The 25,790-nt window shown below is 46.9% G+C and overlaps 1 protein-coding gene across 1 annotated transcript in view; it reads right to left on the reverse strand.

Moving 5' to 3' along the window:
- The window catches only part of LOC137429963 (uncharacterized), a 54,540-nt gene extending 30,343 nt beyond the window's left edge, over positions 1–24,197 (reverse strand). The window contains exons 1-3 of the mRNA XM_068120368.2: positions 24,148–24,197; positions 19,450–19,547; positions 10,007–10,184 (exon numbers count right to left, since the gene is read on the reverse strand). Coding sequence (XP_067976469.2) covers positions 10,007–10,184; positions 19,450–19,544 — 273 coding nt within the window. The 5' untranslated portion in view covers positions 19,545–19,547; positions 24,148–24,197. The remainder of the gene's footprint in view (positions 1–10,006; positions 10,185–19,449; positions 19,548–24,147) is intronic.
- Between the last annotated feature and the right edge of the window lie 1,593 nt (positions 24,198–25,790).

The following is a 25,790-nucleotide window of genomic DNA, read 5'->3' on the forward strand; positions in this document are numbered from 1 at the left end:
TCTTTTACATTCCTGCAATGTGGTGATCATAACTACCAAGTTTGGTGAATGTCTGCACAACTGTTTAGGAGATAGCGTGATGGACTGACAAGAAGAAGAAGAAGAACCACCTTTAGAGGCCATTTTTCCCTGCAGAGCAGGTGTTAGCCTTTTTTGGGCACCTTGGTCCCCTTTTTGAAGCAATGTTTTATGGCCGGATGCCCTTCCTGCCACCAACCCCGTTAGTCGCCTCTTGCGACGCACAGGGAATTACCAGTGAACTGGTACTCAATTAGCCGACCTCGGAAGGATGACAGGCTGAGTCAACCCCCCTGGCATTAATTCAGCGATCGACCGCGATTCGAACCCAGGATCCTAGGATCCCAAGCCGGCACCCTAACCGCTAAGCCAACACGAGCCAACACCAGCGTGATGGACTGACAGACGGAGCCAATTACAATATCGCCCCATTTTTTTCAAAAAGAGCGGGGATAAATATTGAAAAGGAAACAATAAGCAAAGAGTGAGCTGAGAGATGTATGCAAAGGAAAATGGGTGCACAAATTATATGGAGTGAATGAGGAAGATGTGGACGAACAACCGACAGCCTATTAGCACAAGGTTCGAGTCGCGCTCACCGACTCAAGCACAGGGAGCGAATAGCCGACAACAGCTGACATAAGGTTGTGCACAGGCATACCTCAAAGCCAGAGCCAGACATCCAGGTATGATGCACAGACGGCACAGCCCTACTTGACAAGTCCACATGCTATAACATGCATGTGGTCTCTAACCCTAAAAACTTGTCCAAATCACGCATGTTGTACATCAAACTTTCCAAATACTTTACAGTGTACACGATTAAAGTTCAACCCACGAAAACTTAACAGCAAAAGAAAAATGTATTTTACCCACTTTTTGCACTCAAATCAGGCCTACAGTCCCGAGATTCCTCAGCAAATGAAGAGCTCTCTAACAAGTGTGAGGGAGTTTTATAAAATGGCGTCTAAATGATTGGGTATAATGAATAGTCGTGCCAACCGTGAAAGTACAATAGATACCATGAATGGATGATCATAATTCTGACATTGCAGAAGATACAAAGAGGTAACATTCCACCTGAGACCGAAGGTTCTCACCATGGATTGACAAAGTGTTTACATCATCATGTGTTTTATAAACCTTTCGGGTATGTCAATGCACTGTCAGGCATCACAGGTAATCAAAAGGAATTTCCTCAAAAGGCTTTTGTGAAGGAAATATTTAAAATATATATTGAAGCGGGAACAAAGTATTTTACTTCTTTAACGGCACCAGGTATCCCTTCCGTCTTGTGGGATCGGCCGGAGAACGGTATTGGCCCAAGTCTTTCATGAACCGGCTGGCCAGGTCTGCCATGCGACAGGAGGTGATTTGGGCAGGAATTTGTAATTAGTTCAAGGTGTCAGGGAAAACTCGCCTACTTTGCATGGAGTACAGCATGGAGCCTTTAACGGGTCCTCCGGGATGACATCCATTAGAGGCACGTGGTGGTGCCTTGCACTGCCTGCGAAACACCAAGATGGCAGTTTATAACTGGCCTGAGATTCGAACCCATGCTAGACAGCCAAAAGGTGAGTGCACATTGGACTGTTTATGCTTCAGTCACATTTGGCTCGGCGGCCGTAGGGTCTAAAAAAATCTACGGCCACTAGCAATTATAGGGCGGCCGCAGTATTTCCACGGTCACACAATGTAGCAGTCACATATGTTTTTATTTATCGGGTAGCCGCACGGGGTATTGTGGAGACCGAAAACGTGGGGGTGCCGTACGGTCTTTGATTTGATGTCGCACGGTGACCTTGGGGCGTCCCTGCGGCGGCCATAGAATTTTCAAGGCAGACGCAAGGTAGCCTCAAGGTGTCCGCAAGGCGACCGCAGGGGGGCCCTAAGGCGAACGTGCGGCTAGACGGACGGTAACGAGTGGGTATATATACCAGTTCTTTTTCATATGTATATCGTCGTCATGGCTACGGCTTGTCGAATTGCTACGGCCACCCTAGAAATGAAAAAAGTTATAACTCTGCGCTATAATTCCACGGCGACCCCTACGGCCTGTAAAAGATAGCCATACGCCCTAGGGCCACCCTGCGGCCACCTCAGAAACTCTGCGGCTGCCGCACGTTTCTGTCAATTTAGGGGGGGTACGGCCGCCGTATCCTAGCCGTAGAGCAAATGTGACTGAGGAGTTACCCATGCGAAGAGTGCTTTAACCTTAGCGTTGCCCAGGAAAAAAAAGAGATGTTGTAATACCCTCTGCCACCACCACCACCTGGTGGCGCTCCACGGTACCAATTTACATAGAGAATGCAGGTCTGCTTCAACCTATTTGATGCAGGCTTGATCGAGGAAGCGAGTACCCAAATACCTCGTGAAGCTCAAATACCTTGAGTATCATCTATGATGTACAGATCTGGTAATTCGTAGTTTTATGAATTCTGAATCACTGTGATTAGAGTGTCCCCTTACTAGATATAGTAAGGGTTGACATTTATAATCTGAGAGAGGGAACAGAAACAATATTTATCTGCACTGGAAACACCTGCTCCTGCCAAGGGCAGCCTTATGGGAGGTTGGAGGTGGGGGTTGCGCATGACCTGGCCTTGGATACAACCAACACGTATGCATAATTTGGAGCAGATCAGGCCAGCTATGTTTCTTATATGATTTTAAGTATAGCGGGTGTTTTTACAAATGTAAATTTTTACCTGTTTAGTGATGAAAAAGTCTGTGATGAATTTCCATTTCCATTGTTTATTACCATTGCCAGAGAGGGTATTGCATTTGGGTCCGTTTTTCTGTCTGTCTGTTTGTTTGTCCGCACATAATGCAGGCCACAAGCGCCACCTAGTGGTAGCCAGTAGTAAGTGTTCTCTTTTTTTCAAACAAGTACATCTATAAAGTATGTCCAATTGGAATACGAGTACGTCTATAAAGTATGTACAATTATAAAGTGAGTACGTCCATAAAGTATGTATAATGGTAATGCGAGTTTGTCGATAAAATATGTGGAATTAGAATGCGGGTTCATCTATAAAGTACAGTCGGACCTCACATTTGCGGTCCCAACATTCGCAAGTTCCGTGTATTCGCGGTTCATAACATGCGACCTGCTTCTACATTCACGCCTCGTGTATAAACGGTAAAATTAATGTTTTCTTTTTTAAAACACATCAGGACTGGTTTCCTATATCCACCGCCGCTGATATTAATTCAGACTGGGAGTTCTTCTCCAGAAACCTGCTCTCTATTATGCACAGATTCATCCCATCTCTTCAATTATCTTGCCCATCCTCCCGCTCTTGGTACTCTGAATCCTGTGGTTTGGCAGTTGCTTTGAAACAACTTGCATTCTCCTCCTGGAAGGCAAATCCAAGTGAAGACAACCTCAGATCATTCCACAAAGCCACAACAAGTGTGTCTATTCTCTCAAGAACAAAAAAGAACGTCTCTCCAATCTCAAGAACGAGCCCTCAAACTTGCCTCCCTCCTCTAAAACCTGGTGGCGCAGATTTTCACCCTCTGCCCTCTTTGTGCTATGTCGCCCTCAGTTGTCTGCATACCGCACATGGTCCATCAGCAGCCCCAACCTAGTGAAACTGCCTAAATCCAGAACCACTGTTCACCACTCATTTAGAGTGCCTAAAGAAAGTCTACACTACACCCTCTTTCAAAATTTTCACCTTTTGTTGCCTTATAGCCTGGAATTAAATTAAAGGGTGGAAAGAAGGAAGCCATTACTTATAAAAGCCCACCATGACTCCCGTTTGAGGTATGGAAAAAAATACTCTGGAGATTCTGAAGCCATGTGGCAAAACGTTATGTGGTCTGACGAAACCAAGATGGAACCTTTTGGCCTGAATGCAAAACGTTACGTTTGGCGCAAACCCAACACAGCACATCACCCAAAGAACACCAGCCCTACTGTGAAGCATTCTGGTGGCAGAATCATGTTATGGGGATGTTTCTCATCAGCAGGGACTGGGGCACTTGTCAGGATAGAAGGGAAAAAGGATGGAGGAAAATACAGAAAAAACCTAGAGGAAAACCTGCTGCCCTCTGCAAAAAGCTGAAATTAGGATGGAATTTCACCTTTCAGCATGACAATGACCCGAAGTACACAGCCAAAGCTATGCTGGAGTGGTTAAGGAACAAAAAGATAAATGTCCTTGAGTGGCCCAGTCAGAGCCCCAACCTATATCCAATCAGAAATCTGTGGCATAACTTGAAGATTACTGTCCATCACCGCTCCCCACGCACCTTGACTGAGCTTGAACAGTTTTGTGCAGAAGAATGGGGAGATATTGCCAATCAAGGTGTGCAAAGTTGGTAGAGACCTATCCCAACAGACTCACAGCTGTAATTGCTGTCAAAGGTGCTTCCACCAATAATTATTAACTCAGTGGGGTGGACACTTATCCAAACAAGATATTCTAGTTTTGTATTTTAAATTAATTTTCTGAAATTTGTAGAATTTATTTTTCACTTGTGTTGTGGGTTGTGGGTTACGATGTGTAATTAAAGGTGGGAAAAGCCCGATTTAATGCAATTTAATACCAGGCTATAAGGTAACAATAGGTTAAAATTTTGAAAAGGGGGTGTAGACTTTCTATAGGCACTGTATTCCTTTTTTTTCCCCCCACATGTGGAACCACCTTCCATACTCTCTTCAATCTCATCATTCCCTCCAGGTCTTCAAAACAACTGTTCAACACCATCTCAAGTCATCCCCGATCCAGAATCATGACCTTTTCTACACCTGTTAAACCACTCCCACCTCTCCCAAACATTTTGCTTATGTATCCATCTTGTCCACACTTTGCATTCTCCCTTACCCCTCATCATTACCTGCATCCCTTGTTTGTCCGTCTCCATCTATTTTCTCCCTACACCCTGCTGGTGTTTCCCCTTTTTCCTGTTGTTCCCTTTGCGATGTTGTGTCAGCATTTGTTCTTTGTCATAGATCTTCCACGAGCCTAGACCATGAAGCAAGAAAAAAATTTTTTTGTTACCCTCATTCTGTCCGTGGAACGACCGGAGGAGGAGGACGAGTTGCCACCGTTTCAGGGTTCAGGGTGCCATGTGACAATTCGCGCCATCTTGTGCGCTCCCTCGCAAAGACTCGGGGACCATCCGCGCTTGTCCTCGTTGGAGCAGGCTGAGTATCGCCGACTCACCACACCATTTTCTTATATTTTATCATTCCCTTGTTGGTTCACGAGTTATCAAGTGACCACTATATTCGTCATGTGTGTGCGTCTGTCTGTGTGTGTGCCTGTGTGTGTGTGTGTCTGTCTTTCCACAGCATAACTACCCGATGATATCATCCGATATTGATGAAACTTGGGTGGGAGGTTGATATCATGATCCAGTTGTGTCCTGCCTGGAGTGGGCGTATTGCGCCCATTGTGGGCGGAGCCACTCCCAAAAAAGATGTCTTTTCAGGGGGTAATCGAGTTCAAGCTACATCTTCTCCGAGGGGTTTGGTGGAATCTGACAGGGGTTTCGGTATTTGGTTAGGCCAATGTCATGTGTCTAGCCCCACGGAGCTCGATTTTTCATTTTCGCCCCAAGGTCAAGGTCACAAGGTCACGATATTTAGAAAGGTCGATTTTTTAATGGTTTTATTACATTGTTCGCTTCCTGATAGGGTGAAATGTCGTACATGATCTTATATTATCACTTACATCATGAAATACAAGTTTTTCCAACAAATTTCAGAATCTTCGACCTTTGACCTTTCAAGGTAACAAAGGTCAAATTTTCAAAGTTCTTGGAATCAAACCGAATTTTCGGTATTGTGTAGCCAACTAACCTCATAACTGATTATACATTATTTTCTATCTCATTTCAAGGTCAGTTACCTTCGTTTTGACATTTCAAGGTCACAAAAGTCAAATTTTCAAAGTTGTCGGAATCGAACCGAATTTTCGGTATTGTGTAGCTAACTAGTCTCACAACAGATAATACATTCCTATTTATATATTTTCAATGTCGGTTTTGACCTTTGTCATTGAATACCGCTCGCTCGTGAACCATCGTCATCTCCTGACTTGTCTGCAATTGTGTCTGAGTGGAGGATCTTCAAATTAGGATATTAGCTTTTACCTCATCTTTCATTTTTATCGTCTTACAATTATTTTCATTAAATCCTTTATTTTTGCACTTCATTCGTGTATTGTGAATTTTCCTCGTCGTGTGTGTCTATTTGTTTGTGGGTTTGATGAATGAAACCCCGTGGCGGTCGTCCGATCAGATAAGGCTTCAGGCCTTTCCCGCGTGCGCGAAAAGGTAATCCCACCAAGTTCGGGTATACGCCTCGGAGTTAAAGCAACGTTCGGCTACTTGTCCAAGGCTGGTCTTCTTCGGCCACGGACTTGACAGTATGTACAGTTAGAATGTGAGAACGTCTATAAAGTATGTAGGGTACAATTAGAATGTGAGTAATTCAAAAATGCGTACTATAAAACCACATAACACTAGAACAACTCAGTTGAGACCATACCTCTGCCAGGCTGAACAGTTCACGTTTTATATCCTACCGATAGGCCAAATCTAGATTCGCACCTGAACCAAAATAGAATCGGCTTGTTCTTGTCACCTACCCAACTCATCCACCTAGTTTTGTCATAATCCATCCAAAAGTTTTTGAAATATCATGCTACATACACTACATGACCAAAAGTATATGGACACCCCTTCTAATTAGTGGATTCAGCTGTTTCAGCCACAAGCATTGCTGACAGGTATATATAATCAAGCACACACCCATGCAATCTCCGTTGATAAACATTGGCAGTAGAATGGGCAGTACTGAAGGGCTCAGTGACTTTCAACGTGGCACCGTCATAGGATGCCACCTTTCCAACAATCAGTTCGTCAAATTTCTGCCCTGCTAGACCTGCCCCGGTCAACTGTAAGTGCTGTTATTGTGAAGTGGAAACGTCTAGGAGCAACAACAGCTCAGCCGCAAAGTGGTAGGCCACACAAGCTCACAGAACAGGACCGCCGAGTGCTGAAGCACGTAAAAATCGTCTGCCCTCGGTTGCAACACTCACTATCAATTTCCAAACTGTCTCTGGAAGCAACGTCAGCACAACAACTGTTTGTCGGGAGCTTCATGAAATGGGTTTCCATGGCTGAGCAGCCGCACACAAGCCCAAGATCACCATACGCAATGCCAAGCATCGGCTGGAGTGGTGTAAAGCTCGCTGCCATTGGACTCTGGAGCAGTTGAAAGGCGTTCTCTGGAGTGATGAATCACGCTTCACTATCTGGCAGTCCGACGGACTAATCTGGGTTTGGCGGATGCCAAGATAACGATACCTGCCCGAATGCATAGTGCCAACTGTAAAGTTTGGTGGAGGAGGAATAATGGTCTGGGGCTGTTTTTCATGGTTCGGGCTGGGCCCCTTAGTTCCAGTGAAGGGAAATCTTAACGCTACAGCATACAATGACATTCTAGACGATTGTGTACTTCCAACTTTCTGGGAACAGTTTGGGGAAGGCCCTTTCCTGTTTCAGCATGATAATGGCCCCGTGCACAAAGTGAGGTCCATACAGAAATGGTTTGTCGAGATCGGTGTGGAAGAACTTGACTGGCCTGCACAGAGCCATGCCCTCAATCCCATTGAACACCTTTGGGATGAATTCGAACGCCGACAGCGAGCCAGGCCTAATCACCCAACATCAGTGCCTGACCTCACGAGTGCTCTTGTGGCTGAATGGAAACAAATCGCCACAGCAATGTTCCAACATCTAGTGGAAAGCCTTCCGAGAAGAGTGGAGGCTGTTATAGCAGCAAAGGGGGTGGGGGGGGGGGGGGGGGGGGGAGGAACCAATTCCATATTAATGACCATTATTTTGGAATGAGATGTTCGATGTTCGGGTATCCACATACTTTCGGTCATGTCATGTATCATTTATTTTGGCCCTATCACTCAATGCTGAAGAATCACTTTGAAATCTTTAAAAACTCTCATATCTGGATTCACGTCTTCACCTAAATCGAATCTATTTGGCCTTGTCACACATCCAACCAGTCCACCAAGTTTCGTCTGAATGCATCCACAACTTTTTAAGATATCCTGCTATATATCGTTTTTGACGCTATCTTTCAATTGTGAAGAATCACTTAAAATAGAACGACATTCTTCGACGTTACAACGGCGTCCGATATGCCTCCGCCCACACTATTACATAATTATACATACTTGTACATCCATTCAGCTCTCAAGTTTTACCTGCCATGACCTCTGACTTCAACAAAATCACAAAATCACTTCACTCCTCACCTTTGATGCCAAAATATAATCAGTTCATCTTTGCACCATATATACTTATACCAAGTTTGGGCAAAATCCCATCACTGGTTCACAAGTTATCACAGTAACAGGATTTTTACCGAACATGACGTTTGACGTCTTAACTCAAAAATGTAATCAGTTCATGTTTACATCATTATACATACTTGTACCAAGTTTGATTTAAATCCCTTCAGCTGTTGTCAAGTTATCACATTTTATGTGACATGACCTCTGACCTTTGACCTCTTGTCTCCAAAATGCAATAAATTAATCTTTGCATCATATATACTTATACTAAATTTGTTCAAAATCCCATCACTAGTTCACAAGTTGGTGTGGCAATATAAATTTTACTTAATATGACCTCTGACCTTTGCCTGCTCGATTCCAAATTCGAATCATTTCATCTTTGCATCATATATACTTATACAGTCAACCCTCGTTAATCCGGACTACTTTGTTCCCAGCACCCAATGTCGGATTAGCGATATTGGCAGATAAACGATAAAATGAATGGCAGAAATCTGTTCCTGGATGTTTTGGTCTGACCTTTGACCTCGTGACCCCAAAATCTAATCACTTCATCTTTACCTCATTATACATATCTGCACCAAGTTTGACTAAGATCCCTTCAGCCGTTCTCAAGTAATCGCAGTCGCGAAAACCTATCAGGGACGGACGGACAACCCGAAAACATAATACATCCGGCGAATTCTTCGACGGAGGAATAAAAACTATAGTATCCGGATCTTCATTAAAATCTAATCATTTCAACCTTGTCACATACCCAAACCTCTCAATCAAATTTCGTCTCAATCTGTTCACAACATTTTGAGATACCCTGCTCACAGACAATCAAGTGAATAGACTAGGGTGAAACCACAACCTCTGCTCACCTAAGGTGGTGGAGGTAACAAGTCCGGGGGAGGGAATGCAATTTTTGATCGCTCGTTCTAGTTCCGTTGCTGTTATTACGACTTTATCATTCATGTAATAAGCTTACGAGTCGAGAAGATTATTTGAACTTATTATAGGCATTATTGGGTTGTTCCCTGAGCCTGGTGTTGGCTTAGCGGTTAGGGTGCCGGCTTGGGATCCTAGGATCCTGGGTTCGAATCCCGGTCAATCTCTGAATTAACACCAGGGGGGTTGACGCAGCCTGTCATCCTTCCAAGGTTGGCAAATTGAGTACCAGCTCACTGGTACCCTGTGCGTCGCAAGAGGCTACTACCAGGGTTGGTGGCAGGAAGGTCATCCGGCCATAAAACATTGTTTCAAAAAGGGGTCCACGATGCCCGAAAAACGCCAACCCCTGCTCTGCAGGGGAAAATGGCCTCTGAAGGTGGTCTCTCATTGGGTTGTTCCCTGTAACTAGGTTTCCTTGTGGAGAAATCTGGAAATCCGCTGTGGAGAGTAGTAGAGAATAATCCGATACCACGTATGACATGGGGTGGAAGCACTGCATCAACTTTGTAACTAAAGAACAAAAAGAGAGGAAACGAGGGCTGTGGTGTACGTCAACTTTGTTAATAAGGATCCCAGGACCTTATCAATGATGGTGCATAAAGGGATCCTTTCAGGTAACAACAACTAACATATAACAATGTAGTGGGCTGAAGGGGCTTTAGCTACACGCACGCACGCACCTTCAGGGTTTTGCAAACACACAAACGAGATCATACCTTGCTGGCAGACAGATTGCTGTTTACAGATTGGTCAGTATTGAGTGAGCAGCACCTTTGGGATTGGCTTACAGTCCCACTGCCCAGCCGTACGTCTGGGGATGGTGTTGAATGTACCAAAGGTGAAAGGTCATCCAGGGTCAAACCTTCACTCTCATTAATATCATCGAAATTTCCACTGAAACACAACAATTGCTATTACAGGTAGTACAATGGACATTACACAACTGTAACAATCATTGCTTTTATTAATTTTTTTCAAGCAAAATCGAGGATCATGGAAGAACGAGGTGAAAATGTGTAAAAAAGAAAAAAGGTTATGAGATGGGAGTGGATACTGGATACAAGAAGCGAGGGAATGAACAAACAGGAACAGAGAAGACAGAGAGGAGGAAACACAGTAAGTTGTGGGTACCATGACTGGGTTAGATAGGGTAGACAATTTGCAGGAAGGGATGGGGGATGACATGAAATGCAAAGTGTACCGTTTGGAGGGGAAGGTGAAGTGAGTTACACAAAAGGGAGAAACGAGGATCAAAAGAGTGCATGTGTGCTGTAAGCCTGGATTTTATCGTTTACTAGATGAATGCACCCGGCGTTGCCCGGGTTCTTTTTGAATGAATTTAATCTTCTGTACATAGGTCTGACGCGAGCCCAGTATCAGTTAGTGCTCAACGATTTCTTGTTCTTTCTTCTGTCGGACCCCACGAGAGAGAATTTTCAAAGCATGTGCTGCAATCAGTCAGATATTTCTATTAAGTGCATAAGTTGTACTTCAAGAGAATTTTGAAAGAAGAAGATTTATTGCGAAATGGGCCCAGCCCGGCCAAGGCGGCCTTGACCGGCCTCCACCACCGAGCCTAAAACCTTCCCCGGGCCCGTCCCGACATTTTTTGTGTTGGAGGTTTCCTCCTATCTTTCACCGTTCAGGAGATTAGCGCCTGCAGACAAACAAACAAAAACTTTCTTTTATATTGTTACAGATTCGTCACTTCCGTTGTTGCGGTTCTCATCCACTGTAAACATTTTTGGTTCCATGTACTATTATTGTTATCGTTTAAGTGAAATAGAGATTACTGTTTTCAAAAGGTAAAATAAATTAATGTTTTAAAAGAAACCGGAAACCGGATCGGGAACCGGAGGAGGAAGAAGAGGAGAAAAAAGGAGGCGGAGCGAGTGAGGTCGGAGAACGAGCCGAGCTGCGTTGAGGTTTTGAGCAAACGCTGGCGAACGGGGGTCACTAGCAAACTTTGGGGTTTCCTGGGAAAGGGATTCCTGCGACAGAGTTGTTATCGCTGTGACAGATAAACCTGCGTGACAGGTTTTGCGGTTGATTCCGAAGAGAATCATTGGAGTGCCGATACGTCTCGAGAACGGACCATTGGCCATTTTGCCTCGCGCTGGATTTTCGCATCACTCCAAGTTTTTCACCTCGCTTCAACCATTTTCACAACCATCCAGACGTTAACCTGGTGTGTGTGTGCAACGTGGATTTTGAGTGTGGATTTGCGGTTTGTCGATTGGGAGCCGTTGAACGTCCATACCCGAAGGTGTGATTTCCTAGCCGCCTCTTGAGGACACTTTTGCCTATCTTTGGCAGTGTGACTGTCAACCGAGCGGGATTCTGGTCTCGATACAACATCGTTCTGACGATCACTAGAGCGTGGATCGACTTTGGTTTGAAGCTGGGACAGAGACATTGGGAATGTTATTTTCGCTCACTTGGAGCACAGTGAGTTATATTGTACGAAACTGATGGTACCATCATAGGAATGATATATTGGTTGTACAATTGATTAATGTTGTTATTGTACTGTTATTCTTGTGTGACCTTAATACAATACTTGTTTGTTGGTAACAATTGGTGTGGTTTCACCATTGATCTTTGACATACAGAATAACACGTCTTTCTGCCGTGACTCCTCTCGGGGCTCGGAGGTACACCGTGACGGGGGTTTGGGGAGGAGCACGTAACAATATATATAATAATATTGTTGCGGCTTTGAGAATCCTGTGTTTTTTTTGTATTGTTGTAAGTGTCATGAGAATTGTTGTAAATATCACCTTCCGTGTTGTGTGTAAATGTCAAAGGTCGTCCTCCTTAGTTACTCCATATACATACACGTAGCCAATCATATACCCTCTTAAATAGTTATCTCCTTATTCTATGTAGTTGAAGGCTCTGTTCCCACTAGTTAACACTGCATTGCATCAAATTGAAATAAGATAGATTCCCTTTCATTCCCATTCCCAAAACCTCCATTTCCAACTGCGTCATTGCCATTCGCATTGCCAACTACATTTGCTGCCATCACCCGAGGTAATCTCGGAGAAGAAAGGCGTGTCTCCACCTTGTCATAGAGGGGAGGAGTGAGCCAGCCCCGAACAACCAACCAAGTACAAGGGGTTTGGCTTGAGAGGGCGGGGAGAGAACGCTCGGGGAGGTTCGCGAAGGTTCGAGGGTGTGGCCTATATAACCCGCGGCCCGACGCCCCCATGGAGAGAGATGAGTAAAGGAGCCCCACGAGCCGTTCTGCAGAGAGAGAACCCGTCACGCAACGCCCCCCACGAGAGAGATGCGGCAGATGGGAGATGAGCTTTGAGTCCACCACGCAGCTTTGAATCCACCACGCAGCTTTGAGACCATGCAGCTTCGACCCGCTGCTACGCAGGAACCAGATTGCGGTGGCATCGGTGGCATCGGTGGCCGTCGAGGTCCAGCCCGACGTCCCGTGCGGGATCAAGCTCCAGCCAGCGTCCAGCTGAATCTTCCTCTCCTTCCAGCCATTCGGTCCTGCCTCCATTCCCCATTCGTGTGAGTTTGATTGTCGTCTGTTTTGTGTGTCTTGTCCTGGGTTAAGTAAGACTGTTTATAGGTCAGCTAATATTTGCACTGTGTCTCCTTACTCCTTTCTGTCATTATTTTATTATTCTTCCTCCTTCCTTGGTTTCTTTTTGACTTGTAAATAATAGTAATAAATCATATTTGTTCTTCTTACTTTTGTCTTCTTCTTCTTCTTCTTCACATCCGTTTCGTCCTTGTCTTTTCCCTCATTGAATACCTGTGGTGCGATTTTGGCCAACGTCTAAGGATCGGGTTTAGTTTCTGTTAAATGGTCCGTGCCGCGGTTGCTAAACCGCTCGGCAATTAACATCTGTCCGCGGACGCGAACGGGGTTGCGCACCTGCCTTTCCGGAGGGAGCTGTGCAGCGTCAGGGACCACGTCGGCCAGTCATAGACGAGGGGATTAATCCCCCCTCAATAAGGGGAACAGAGGCCGACGTTGGGTTCCGTAACAATAGGTGTCAGGAGTGTCGGATTCGGACCTGAAGCGCGCATAGCGCGCTCAAATTACGAGTGGCCCAAAATTTTATTTTATAACATCCTAAATTTAAAATCGTGCCATGGATGGTCAAGGCAATCGGGTACCGGTGGGAGAGATAGAAGGGTTAGAGTCAACCCAGGACCCCAGGGAAGTGTATATGGGGGAGAGAGAGGAGGAGAGCAATGGTGATGTGGTTGAGGGGGTATCAGGTACACGAGATGGCGCCCTCGCGCACGATGTGGCAGCGGCACCAAATGTCGCCGCGCCCGTGACCGTAGCAGCACCGGTGGATTTGAACCTTTTTATGCTGCAAATGGAGGCCTTTATGGCCAAGATGGGTGAGCAAATGGGAAAAAAAATGGATGCTCGGAGCAATAATATGAGTGAGCAATTGGGGGGCCAAATGAGGGACGAAGCGAGGGGTACCAGTGAGCAATTGAGTGACGGGTTAAGTAATATGGGAAATCGAATCGGGAGGCTAGGAAGCAAGTTGGAGCGAATCGGTAAAGTTGGGGATAGAATGGGTGACTGCATACAAAAATGTGGGGAGGGCGCACGAAAATGTGGGGAGACCATGGATCGCATGTTGAGCGAGAGGGTCCCGAGGGTGCACAACGAGGTAAAGCGGGTCGAGGAGCACTGGTTGAGCGAAGCGGAGAAAAGCACGGGTAAAATGACGGGTATAGAGATCGCGACCCGGGGTATGGGGCAGCCGGCGTCCGCTGAGGTAGAGGGAATTTTATTAAAGCCAACGGTCGTTAAAGAAAAAGAAATAGTTCAAATCGGGCTTGTAGAGACGGCAGAATTTAAAAAGCACCAGTTGGAGGGAGAAATGGATTGTGCACAAAGTCTAAGTTCACATCCTGATGCCATACTTGCTAATCCTTATAAAGATTTGCAGGTGCGCGTGGCGAAGAGGATCCCAAAGGTGAGTCGTGCTGTGTATGGTGCTAAGAGGTTTTTCGGCAGAGTGTTTGGCGCGAAGAGAATTGTCGTGCGCTAGGGATCGCGAAAGCACCCGGGCGTTCGTGGAAGGTCCTTTGTGTGTTGTGTTAAAGTGAATGGCACGCGTGTGAGGAAAAAGTGTGCATCAAAGAGTGAGCGTGTTATAAAGGGTACGGAGTGTGACACAGAGAGTGAGAGCGATACGGAGTGTACGTGCGAGGGTGAGAGTGACTCGGGGAGTGAGTTGGTGGTGGAGCGGGTGCGAGGATGCACGCTTGGGATGAGTGTGCGAGGAAGCACACCTGAGTTGGTTGTGGCGCGTGTGCGGGAGGGCACATCGGAGCGCGTTAGTGGGTGGATGCAAGAGTGCACGCCCATGGTGAGTGTTACGGAGGAGAGGTGTGGAACGAAATGTGCGAACTGCGAGTGTGCGCAAGAGGTGTGGTGTGTAACCGGGAGTGCGGGGGTGGAATGGACGGAGTGTGTGGGATGCACTGGAGGCGCCAAGACGCCGGGTTTGGTGAGTGTGAAAAGGGTCGCGTGGTGTGAGCATACAAGTGAAGCATCGACCGGTAACCGGGTTAGCAGTTAGGGCGACGGATAGCCGAGGCGAGCATTCGGGGCGCGGTGCGCTTTGTTGGATGCGAGGCCCGGCGCGGGTCGGCGCAGCGTCGCTTCTCTTCGAAGCGTCGTGGCCGATTCGTGCCTGGCTCCGCCCCGCACGGTCGATTCTGGGCCTTGTCGGGCAAGGCGACCAGTCCAGTTCAGGGACAGGTTGGAGGGATCGGAACGGTGCCCCCTGGTGGCGGGGACGGGGTTCCGACCGGGCGAGATTGAGCCATCGGGCCGGAGGCCGCAAAGTGCCGCGCCGAGATGGTGCGTGGAATCTCGGCCCGACCAAACCGCCTCGTCTGAACCAAATGCCGGACGGATTCAACCTGCAGGCGACCAAACCACCCGAATTCATTGCTCGGCTTTGCGAAGCCGAGTTTTAATGATGTAACGACGCACCGAGGCTCAGATATAGCGGACTATGATGATGATAGTGTTTTGATCCGAAATTTGGAATAGTGAGAAGGATTGGCAGTGATTGGAATTTGTGATTGGTTGGAATTTGAAAAGCAAAATTGATAGTGGGAGATACCCGATGTGATGGGATGGCAACTCTGTCATCTCTCCCACAAGGGGGCAAAGGAGCTATAGGTTTATGGGGTTTATGGCAGTGAAAACTAGCCTGGGAGGGTTAGGATAAAGTGTGTAGGGATCTAGAGATTGACCATAGGTAACGGTAAGTTTAAGTAGCGACATTGGACAGGTAGTGGGGACATAGAGAGTGTAGAATGGATGATAATGACGAGGGAGCGCAATAATGTAAGGGGCGACTGGGAAGCGCAAGTTTTAGCAGGGCACCAGGTAGATCAGATGATGCCGTGTGTGTGAGAGTATTGATATCGAGCAAATGAGGAATTGCTAGGCAATGCTCGGGAGAGATGTGTGTGTGAGCGTGGGAAAATCTGGGTGCCTGAGGCAATGGTTTTGAGAATCGAAAGTGTATGGAGCAGTGTATGAGTGAGTAATAGTGATTGAGTGTTGTGTTGAGCAAATGGTCCTGGAGGAAGGAGGGTGCAGGTGGCACCAGGTGTGATTGCACAGGTGTGCAAGTGAACAGGTGTATGGAGCAGTGTATGACTGAGTAGTGGTGATTGTGTGTTGTGTCTTGTGTATGACCAAATGGTCCAGGGAGGAAGGAGGGTGCAGGAAGCACCAGGTGTAGGAGTGATTGCACAGGTGTGCAAATACAGGTGTATGAGCATGGTCGTATGGAATACAGGGAGTATGGAATATATGGAGTATGGAATGGATGGTGTGGAGTGAGTATGGTGGAAATTGTGCAGTGGAGTGGATGGTGCGAAGGGAGTGTATGGGGAGGATGGACCCCATCACGAATACCCGTGGAGGGTAGTTTAAGAGTTAGGTAGAGGGTACAGGTAAATTGTGGTTGGATATTGGCATCTGTGGTGCGTGTGGAAGAATGGCGTTTGGATGGGTGCATTAGCGACGTGGAAATGGCTGGGCGTGTGGCCTGTTAGTGTGTGTAGTTGAATGGACACTCCGCCACTGTTGGGATGTCGGCCAGGTGAGGCCGCAGGTGGGCTCTGGGAGCCGGTAGAGTTGTTGTGGATGGGGCCCGAGGATCCGGAGGACGGACCCGGGTAGCCCAGTGCCAGAGAGGGCACCGAGTGGGGAGAGCGCCAGAGGGCCTTCCCCAGGTAGATAGGTTAGGTTAAGGAGCAGGTAAGCTCGGAGGCAACTGCAGTGGTGGAGGTGTGCAGGTGGGTAGACCTGCTGGGAGAGCCACACGACCCAGTCCTGAAATTGTGCAAGGGCACAGGGAGTTGAATCGGGGGAGTGAGACCCCAAATTGATGAAGCACCACAGTTTGGTCAATGGGAATTTGGTTCTTAAAACCGCATAGAGTAAGTTGGCCAATGGATTGGCAGGGAAAGACCCCGGGTAGTGTAAAGTGTGTTAATGTCATTTAGAGGATAGTTAGGATTGAAATCTCCTTGCACCATCTGCATCCACTCACCTGAGGTGACATAACTCCACACCATGCCATGGTTTGTTGGTTTTATTATTTTTCTGTGCAAATGTTTGGATTGTGAGACGCATCATGACGTGGGTGTGACATTGTGCTGATGTTCCATCTCTTCCTCCTTATGAGGATTGATGATGAATTGGTGATGGCAAATTTAGGTCAGAGGGATTGTGGTGATGAATTTGGTATATGGGAGATATGGGGAAGACGTGACGGTAGGGACGAATTTGTAAATGTGTAGGTTTTGTAAATACGGGGAGGGGCAAGGGGGGGTAATGTAGGTCACATGAGGGGGGCGTACGGTAGGGACGAGCTTTCTCACTTCGCTCTCCGTACGCACCTCGTTCTGCATTACCTGTTTTGGTGTGAACCCTTGTGACCTTACCCCTCGCTCACCTGTCTTCTGTTCCCCTGTCTCCCACCCGAGGACTGTGCTCTCTGGGCACCGAGGAGAGCGTGCGGGAGTCCGCCATTGTGTGCCCGAACTCTCACAACCACAGCTGCCTGCATCGATGCACCACTTATGGACCACATGTCTGTGGCTGAGCACCACTTATGGACCCCACGGGTTGGGGCATGGCCCCTCTGCTGGAACCGGCCACGATGGCCCAAGATCTTGCTTGCGGACCCGGTGAGGTGGCACCAAGCCCACAGGTGAACCACTCATAGTCGGCCCCTGTGGGCCATAAATAAAACACGGACACGTTTTGTGCATTTTTTTATATCCACCAAATAGACCGCAACCAGGAAGAACAAGAAAGACAACATCTGGAAGAATAATAGCCAGCAGAGGGAGCCGAAGAGCAAGACACCAACAGGGGTTTGTTGTTTATTATTGACTGTGGTGACTGTGCACTCCGGTGCGTTTTGGTGCATTATGGTGCTTTGATATTGGTGCTGGTGCGTCGATGCAGGGCAGGCTGTCTCCCCCCCAAAAGGAACAATCGCAGGTCCTGGGTTCGTTTTGTAAATACAATTAGCGTCACCTGTAAATAATGCTCCCCACCGTTCATGTGTATTTTGAAGACAATTCCGCAATTCGGTTAGCTGTGGGCGTAAATCTGTTAGGCAGGGTGCAATGCAGCAGGGGGACATACTTATTTGTGTTTTAAAACTGTCACACTCAGGGTCAGGTTAAATGTAGAGGGAACTACACCTACGTGCCACACTAAAGTTAAAGTTTTATAGGCCCGAGTACGTGCCTGGAGGATGAGGGTGCCGTGTTGCGGATTTGAGAATCCTGTGTTTTTTTGTATTGTTGTAAGTGTCATGAGAATTGTTGTAAATATCACCCTCCGTGTTGTGTGTAAAGGTCAAAGGTCGTCCTCCTTAGTTACTCCATATACATACACGTAGCCAATCATATACCCTCTTCAATAGTTATCTCCTTATTCTATGTAGTTGAAGGCTCTGTTCCCACTAGTTAACACTGCATTGCATCAAATTGAAATAAGATAGATTCCCTTTCATTCCCAATCCCAAAACCTCCATTTCCAACTGCGTCATTGCCATTCGCATTGCCAACTACATTTGCTGCCATCACCCGAGGTAATCTCGGAGAAGAAAGGCGTGTCTCCACCTCGTCATAGAGGGGAGGAGTGAGCCAGCCCCGAACAACCAACTAAGTACAAGGGGTTTGGCTTGAGAGGGCGGGGAGAGAACGCTCGGGGAGGTTCGCGAAGGTTCGAGGGTGTGGCCTATATAACCCGTGGCCCGACGCCCCCACGGAGAGAGATGAGTAAAGGAGCCCCACGAGCAGTTCTGCAGAGAGAGAACCCGTCACGCAACGCCCCCCACGAGAGAGATGCGGCAGATGGGAGATGAGCTTTGAGTCCACCACGCAGCTTTGAATCCACCACGCAGCTTTGCGACCACGCAGCTTCGACCCGCTGCTATGCGGGAACCAGATTGCGGTGGCATCGGTGGCCGTCGAGGTCCAGCCCGACGTCCACCTGCCTCCATTCCCCATTCGTGTGAGTTTGATTGTCGTCTGTTTTGTGTGTCTTGTCCTGGGTTAAGTAAGACTGTTTATAGGTAAGCTAATTTTTGCACTGTGTCTCCTTACTCCTTTCTGTCATTATTTTATTATTCTTCCTCCTTCCTTGGTTTCTTTTTGACTTGTAAATAACAGTAATAAATCATATTTGTTCTTCTTACTTTTGTCTTCTTCTTCTTCTTCACATCCGTTTCGTCCTTGTCTTTTCCCTCATTGAATACCTGTGGCGCGATTTTGGCTAACGTCTAAGGATCGGGCTTAGTTTCTGTTAAATGGTTCGTGCCGCGGTTGCTAAACCGCTCGGCAATTAACATCTGTCCGCGGACGCGAATGGGGTTGCGCACCTGCCTTTCCGGAGGGAGCTGTGCAGCGTCAGGGACCACGTCGGCCAGTCATAGACGAGGGGATTAATCCCCCCTCGATAAGGGGAACAGAGGCCGACGTTGGGTTCCGTAACAATATAAATAAATAATAACATAGATAGAAGAAGATAAATAAGAACAGATATATAAATCAAATAATTGGTATTCTGTTTTCCCTGTACAAACTAAAGAAGCCAAGAGTTCAAGCAGCACACCTTTCCAGTGAACGATGGAATGACTGCAGTACATTTTCAGTTTTCTTGATTCGTTTTTTGAGGTCACAGACGTCTTCCTGAAGTCTCATTGCCATATTCTGTTCGTGACGGCACACACATCTCGTTTTTTCATTTCTCTTCCTCACAATTCTATCTCTCTTTTATTCACACACACACACACACACACACACACACACACACACACACACACACACACGCGCACACACACACACACACACACACATAATTAATTGTACAGTATCAGTTGTTCCTAAACTTAAATATAAATAATGTAAAGGATTGCTGTAACTGATTTTAATTTCACAATATCCCATACAACAACAACAACATGCATTTTAAGGCCATTTTCCATGCTGGAGCGGGGATTAGCATTGCGGTCCCCATGACAATCTTCTCCATTTTGCCCTATTTTCTGCATCTCTCCTTGTTAACCCCCTTGCCCGCATTTCTTCTTCCACCATCTTTAGCCAAGTCTTTCTCAGTCTTCCCCGTCCTCTGCTTCCTTCTACATTCATTTCCATCACTCTTCTCAACCAGTCACATTCATCCTTCCTCAACACATGACCAAACCATCTCAACCTGTTCCTCTTCACAGCATCCATTACAGGCTCTATTCCCATCATCTTTCGCAATTCATCATTTGTCTTCCTCTCTCTCTCAACGATACTCCGCACATCCACCGAACGATTCGCATTTCCACCCTTTCCAGCCTTCGTTGCTGCTCGACGTTCATTACACATGTCTCGCTCCCATAAATCATAACACTTCTCACACATGCAGCATACACCTTTCCCTTCAGCTTCAACGACACTCTCCTCCTCATCACCACACCACTCAGTTCCCAAAACTTCTTCCATGCACATCTCACTCCAGCAACCGTTGCCGAGTCTGATCCACCTTCTCCATTCAGCATGTCTCCGAGGTAGCAAAATGTTTTCACACCTTCCAGCTTCACGCAGTCTCCAAGATCCAACTCAACATTTCCTCCATCTGCAGCTCCCTCTGTGCACACCGTACATTTGAATGGAGCTGCCACACTGGTGAATGACCCTCTCATTGAATGACCCAATGACCCACTACATTTTTGATGAACCCACTCAGCGCACATTGTACATTGAATGGAGTTCACTCCGACACCCTTCCTGCACACAGCACACAGCCACTTCCCAGTTCTTTCCACCTCACCACATGCTTTACCACTTGCCATCACCTTAGTCTTTCTGATATTCACCTTCAGACCTTTTGTCTCCATACATTCCTTCCACTTGTTCATCTTTTCCTTCAGTCCATCCATACTTTCCGCAATCAACACCAGATCATCTGTAAACAACAACTTCCACGGTAAACCCTCCTTTACGTTCTGAGGCAGCACCTCCATCACAGCTACAAATAGTAGTGGACCTTGTACCGACCCCTAATGCACTCCCACTTTCACCCCAAACTCACCACTGTTCCCGTCCTTCGTCCTTACAGCTGTGCGTGCTCTTTTGTACATAGCCATCACTACTCTGATCAACCATTCTTCCACTCCTAACTTCCTCAATGCCCATGTCAATACTTCACGTGGAACCCTGTCGAATGCTTTCTCCAGATCAACAAACCCAAGAAAAAACTTCTTCCTCTTCTCCATGTACTTCTCCTGCAACTGCCTCACAATAAAGAGCGCGTCTGTCGTTACTCTTCCTGGCATAAATCCAAACTGCATTTCGTCGATCTTCACCTTCTTCCTTATCCTCCTCTCCAACACCCTTTCCAATACCTTCCTTCCATGCTCCAATAACTTTATCGCTCGGTACGAGCCACACTCTAGAGGGTCACCTTTCTCCTTGTATAGAGGGACGAGGGTACTCAGTTCCCAATCCACCGGAATGCGGCCTTCTTTCACCACCAGATTACAGATCTCTGTCATTCTCTTCACACCCCCAACTTCCTGCTGCCTTCAACATATCCCCCACAACTCCCGTCGGCCCTCCCGCTTTTCTACTCTTCATTGCTTTTATCGCTTCCTCAACTTCCTTCTCATTTATTTTCTCTGCCGGTCCTAAAATTGGGTTACTCTCTATGTTGCCATCCCATTCATTCTCTGCATTCAACAGCATTTCCATATATCTTTTCCATCTTCCTTTAATTCCATCTGGGTCCACAACGATTTGTCCCACTTCATCCTTCAAGCAACTCACCCCCATCACATCACACCTCTCTTTCGCTCTCTGCTTTGCAATCCTGAATACCGCTCTCTGACCCACTTCCGAATCCAAGCGTTCTCCGAACATTTTCCTATATGCCTCCTGCGCCTTTGCTACCTCTTTCTTTGCAGCCTTCTTGGCTGCCTTATAACTTTCATGCTCTGCTTTTTCTGCTCCCGTATCCTTCGCCTTCTGCCACTCCTTGAAATTCTTCCTCTTCTCGTCAATCCTCTTTCCAACTTCATCATCCCACCACCATGTTTCCGATTGCCTCGGTGGTCCTTTTGTCCATCCACATACCTCACCAACGGCTCCCAAAAGACTATCTTTCATTGACATCCAACCACTTTCAAGCTCAACCACATCATCCTCTACCCTACTCAGCCTCTCTTTTAATGCCTCCCTTACTGTCACCTCTTTCAACCTCCACACCTTCATTCTCGGTTGGTACTTCACCCGCCGAGCTCTCCTCGCACCTTTCACCCTTATGTCGCAGACAACCAAGTGGTGCTGTGAAACAGTCTCCTCCCCCGGAATCACCTTTGTGTCCCGGAGGTGCCCCCTATCTCGCCTATGCACCATCAGGTAGTCAACGGTTGTCGTCGACCCACCTGACGTGTATGTAACAAGCTTATTATCCTCTTTCTGGAACTGAGTATTACAAATCAACAAATCAGCTCCAGCAGCAAACTCCAAAATCCTTTCACCTTCTCCATTTCTCACACCATATCCATAACCCCCATTAACTCCCTCAAAACCGTCCATACTCCTTCCCACATGTCCATTTAGGTCTCCTCGTACCACAACAACTTCCTCATCTTTTACGTTTTCCATCAGCTTCTCTATCGCACACCAGAACTTGTCCTTCTCTTCATCGCTTCGACCAACCTGCGGAGCATATCCCGAGATGATGTTCACCAAGAGCTTTCCAATCATCATTTTCACCATCATCAACCTATCACTCACTCTAGTCACACTCACCACACTGTCAACAAACTCCTCAGAGAACAGGACACCAACACCATTCACGCCCTCCGGGCACCCTTGCCACACAAACTTGTATTTCTGTCCCTGCCTACCCTTCACCATTCTCACACCACTTCCCTTCCATCTCGTCTATTGCACACAACATATGTCCACTCTTCTTCTGATCAATACTTCCACCACTTCTCCTGATCTCCCTGTCATTGTCCCTACATTCCATGTCCCAAACCTCAGAAACCGATCTCCACTTCGGGCTGTACCCTGCCCATATGTAGTTGTAATTGTCGTGGTTCTCTTTTTGAGGCAATGTTTTCAAGGCCGGATGCCCTTCCTGACGCCAACCCTCTTCGTCGCCTCTTACGACATGCAGGGATACGGTGTACCTATTCTAAACCAGGGTACACACCGGGCGTCACAACATCCCATATTCTACTTTATTTAAATTGTAAACCTCAAAACATAGTTCCCTTACCTAAATTTAGAACCTTAACCTGTTAGCAATTGACTAGTTCCCCGACTGCATGGATCATCAGCTGAGCACCGTTCTTCCTCGAGGTTTCGATCCTTTCAGCCCAGGACCTCTCCAAACGGTGGATCAACAACCTCGATCATGGATCCACATCAATAGATGGTACATCAGTAGATCCACAACCTCAGTTGCATCCAGGCAGTCAGTCAACCCATTAATGCAACATCACTTATTCCAACTTTACTCGCAATAGGATTTAATGTGTTATTGTGGCGGACACAAAAGCCCACTGGCGTGGTGACATCATTCTGCGCACCAAGTGGGCGGTGGCCACGCCCGAGGGGTAGGCGTGGCCTCATGAGATACACCGGGCGCGCAGCCCGGAGCGCGCCAGTGTTACAGTGAGCTCCTGAAATAAAGACGCTTATAAGTTACCGCTTGTCCGCTTCCTCCTTGCTCGCAAGCAGCGCGCGTAACGCCGCGCTTTATTATCATATATTTATAACTTTCCTTACACACTCCATAATATGATAATATCATTAAATCATGCACATCTTACCTTAAATACACCAATCTACCAACCAGCACGACCGTCGACCACAACACCTACCCCTCGCTCAAACTGTATTTGGAATGTCCAAACTGTCACCTATGACGGTTTTTGGCATGCTGCCGTATCCTAGCAACATTGATTTGAAGTATATTTAATTCTTATATTGTATAGTATTTACATAAAGATCTCATGAATAATATTTTTACTTTATTGAATAATATTTATTTATTGAATAATATTTCTCATGAATATTTTTTTTTAACTACACACATCCCCGAAAGCTGACAAGCACCATATCGCACAGGTACACCTTAAAGTTTACGAACAATTAAAAACAAAAACACTCCCAAGGACGACCAAAGAACCCAAACATAGACCAATCTCGTCCATCAACATCATCATCATCATCCCGATCTACAATGCCAAGTTCACGGCGAGACATCATTGGTCCTTGGGAACCTGAAATTAATCGGAGATGCCACTACCTTCCTCAAAACGCCTCTCGTACGTCGTCGCAAGGAGGCGTAACCTGGGTGATGGCGTCATCTGTGGGCGGGGCGTTAACAAGTTGAGGTAAAATCATTACGATTTCCTTTCTTTATTCAGGAAACATTCCGACTCCTTAGAGAGCAAATGATAACGAGAGGGAATGATAGAGCAGGCATTAACGGTGTAAAGCAGAAAGGTATTTCGAAAAGTGCACACGCTGCTACTAACTACACCACCTGGCCAGCATGTCATGTGCAAACGTAAAAATAAGATTTTAGAAATGGTCAAAGCAATTTATTGCACTTATTGTTATACTTATCATCATTTTTCCTTCCTAGTCAATCCCAAGTCGTGAAGTGATAAGTGTAAAGGCGAATAAGATCGTAACGGACAACGGCGCAGACAGCCTCAGTGGTTGATATCCGAATCGTTGGGTCACCAAACGAGGTCCACCTGCGGACGCCCATCCAACCATGTAAAAGGCGCTTAACAACCGCAGTCAAATAGGTCCTCGGTATCACGACATTCTCGCCCTTCCTTTTTTATACAATACAAGTAGACCGTTTTGTCCCGTGATTGTATAAGTATTGTATAAGTTGTAGGAGCTGTGCTCCAACGTAAATCGGAAGAATGGACGCGACAAAAAGCTGGAATTCGTCCGAGTTTCTTCATTGTGTCAAATCAACTCGGGTACTCTGAAAAGCCCGTTTATCGGGCAGCAATATATATACACATTATCCCGGAGCGTTTGCCCGGGAAAGGCGAGAGGGGGGGGTGCCCGGGCGTCCTGGGCGAACCCTGGAAAGGCGAGTCTGGACATGCCCGGGCGTCCTGGACGAGGCCTGGCAAGTCGAGAGCGGGCATGCCCGGGCGTCCTGGACGAGGCCTGGCAAGTCGAGAGCGGGCATGCCCGGGCGTCCTGGACGAGCCCTGAAAAGGCGAGGCTGGGCGTGCCCGGGCGTCCTGGGCGAGCCCGGCATGGTGATCGCTCCGCGTCCTCGGTAGGTGCAAGGCGATTGTGTATACCCAGCGGTAGCCGCTACAAAGTATTGTATAAGTCCCGTGACCGTTTTGGCAGACCCATGGTTTGAAGGTTGATTTTACATACCGTAATTCGAGGTGCTGAATGAAATGAGCTGAGGTATCTCATTTCAGAAACAATATCTCCCTACTCTCAAGACTGAACTCTCAAACCTGTCTCCCTCCTCCAAATCCTAGTGGCATCTGGTCAAATCTGTTTCTGGTTTTTGTTCCTCTTCCATCCTTACCTTACCTCAAATGGCTACACAGCTGACACGGCACGTGAAAAAGCCGAATTAGTCCTTGAGCCAGACCAAAAGTAATGCTCCGGCGGGGGGAGTAATTCTCATTATGATTTTCCATTAGACCAATGTCTCAAGTGTCAGAAAAGGTGTGATGGACATCTGAGAACGGTAGCTTAGTGCCCGGATGGACGCCATCTTTGAAACCACCCAGCTCGAAAATGCCCATTTGGTGGGGTACATTGTTGCACGTGTATCTGGACTTCTATACTAGCTATCGATGTGCGGTTGACGACTAGATATACGTCCGATGTGTACCGTCTAAATAAAAAATAATATGAAGCATTTTGTTTTAGATTAATTATTATAAAAATCAA

The sequence above is a fragment of the Myxine glutinosa genome, chromosome 6, assembly GCF_964187855.1.
Source record: "Myxine glutinosa chromosome 6, kmMyxGlut1.1, whole genome shotgun sequence".
In the NCBI taxonomy this organism is placed as follows: domain Eukaryota; kingdom Metazoa; phylum Chordata; class Myxini; order Myxiniformes; family Myxinidae; genus Myxine; species Myxine glutinosa.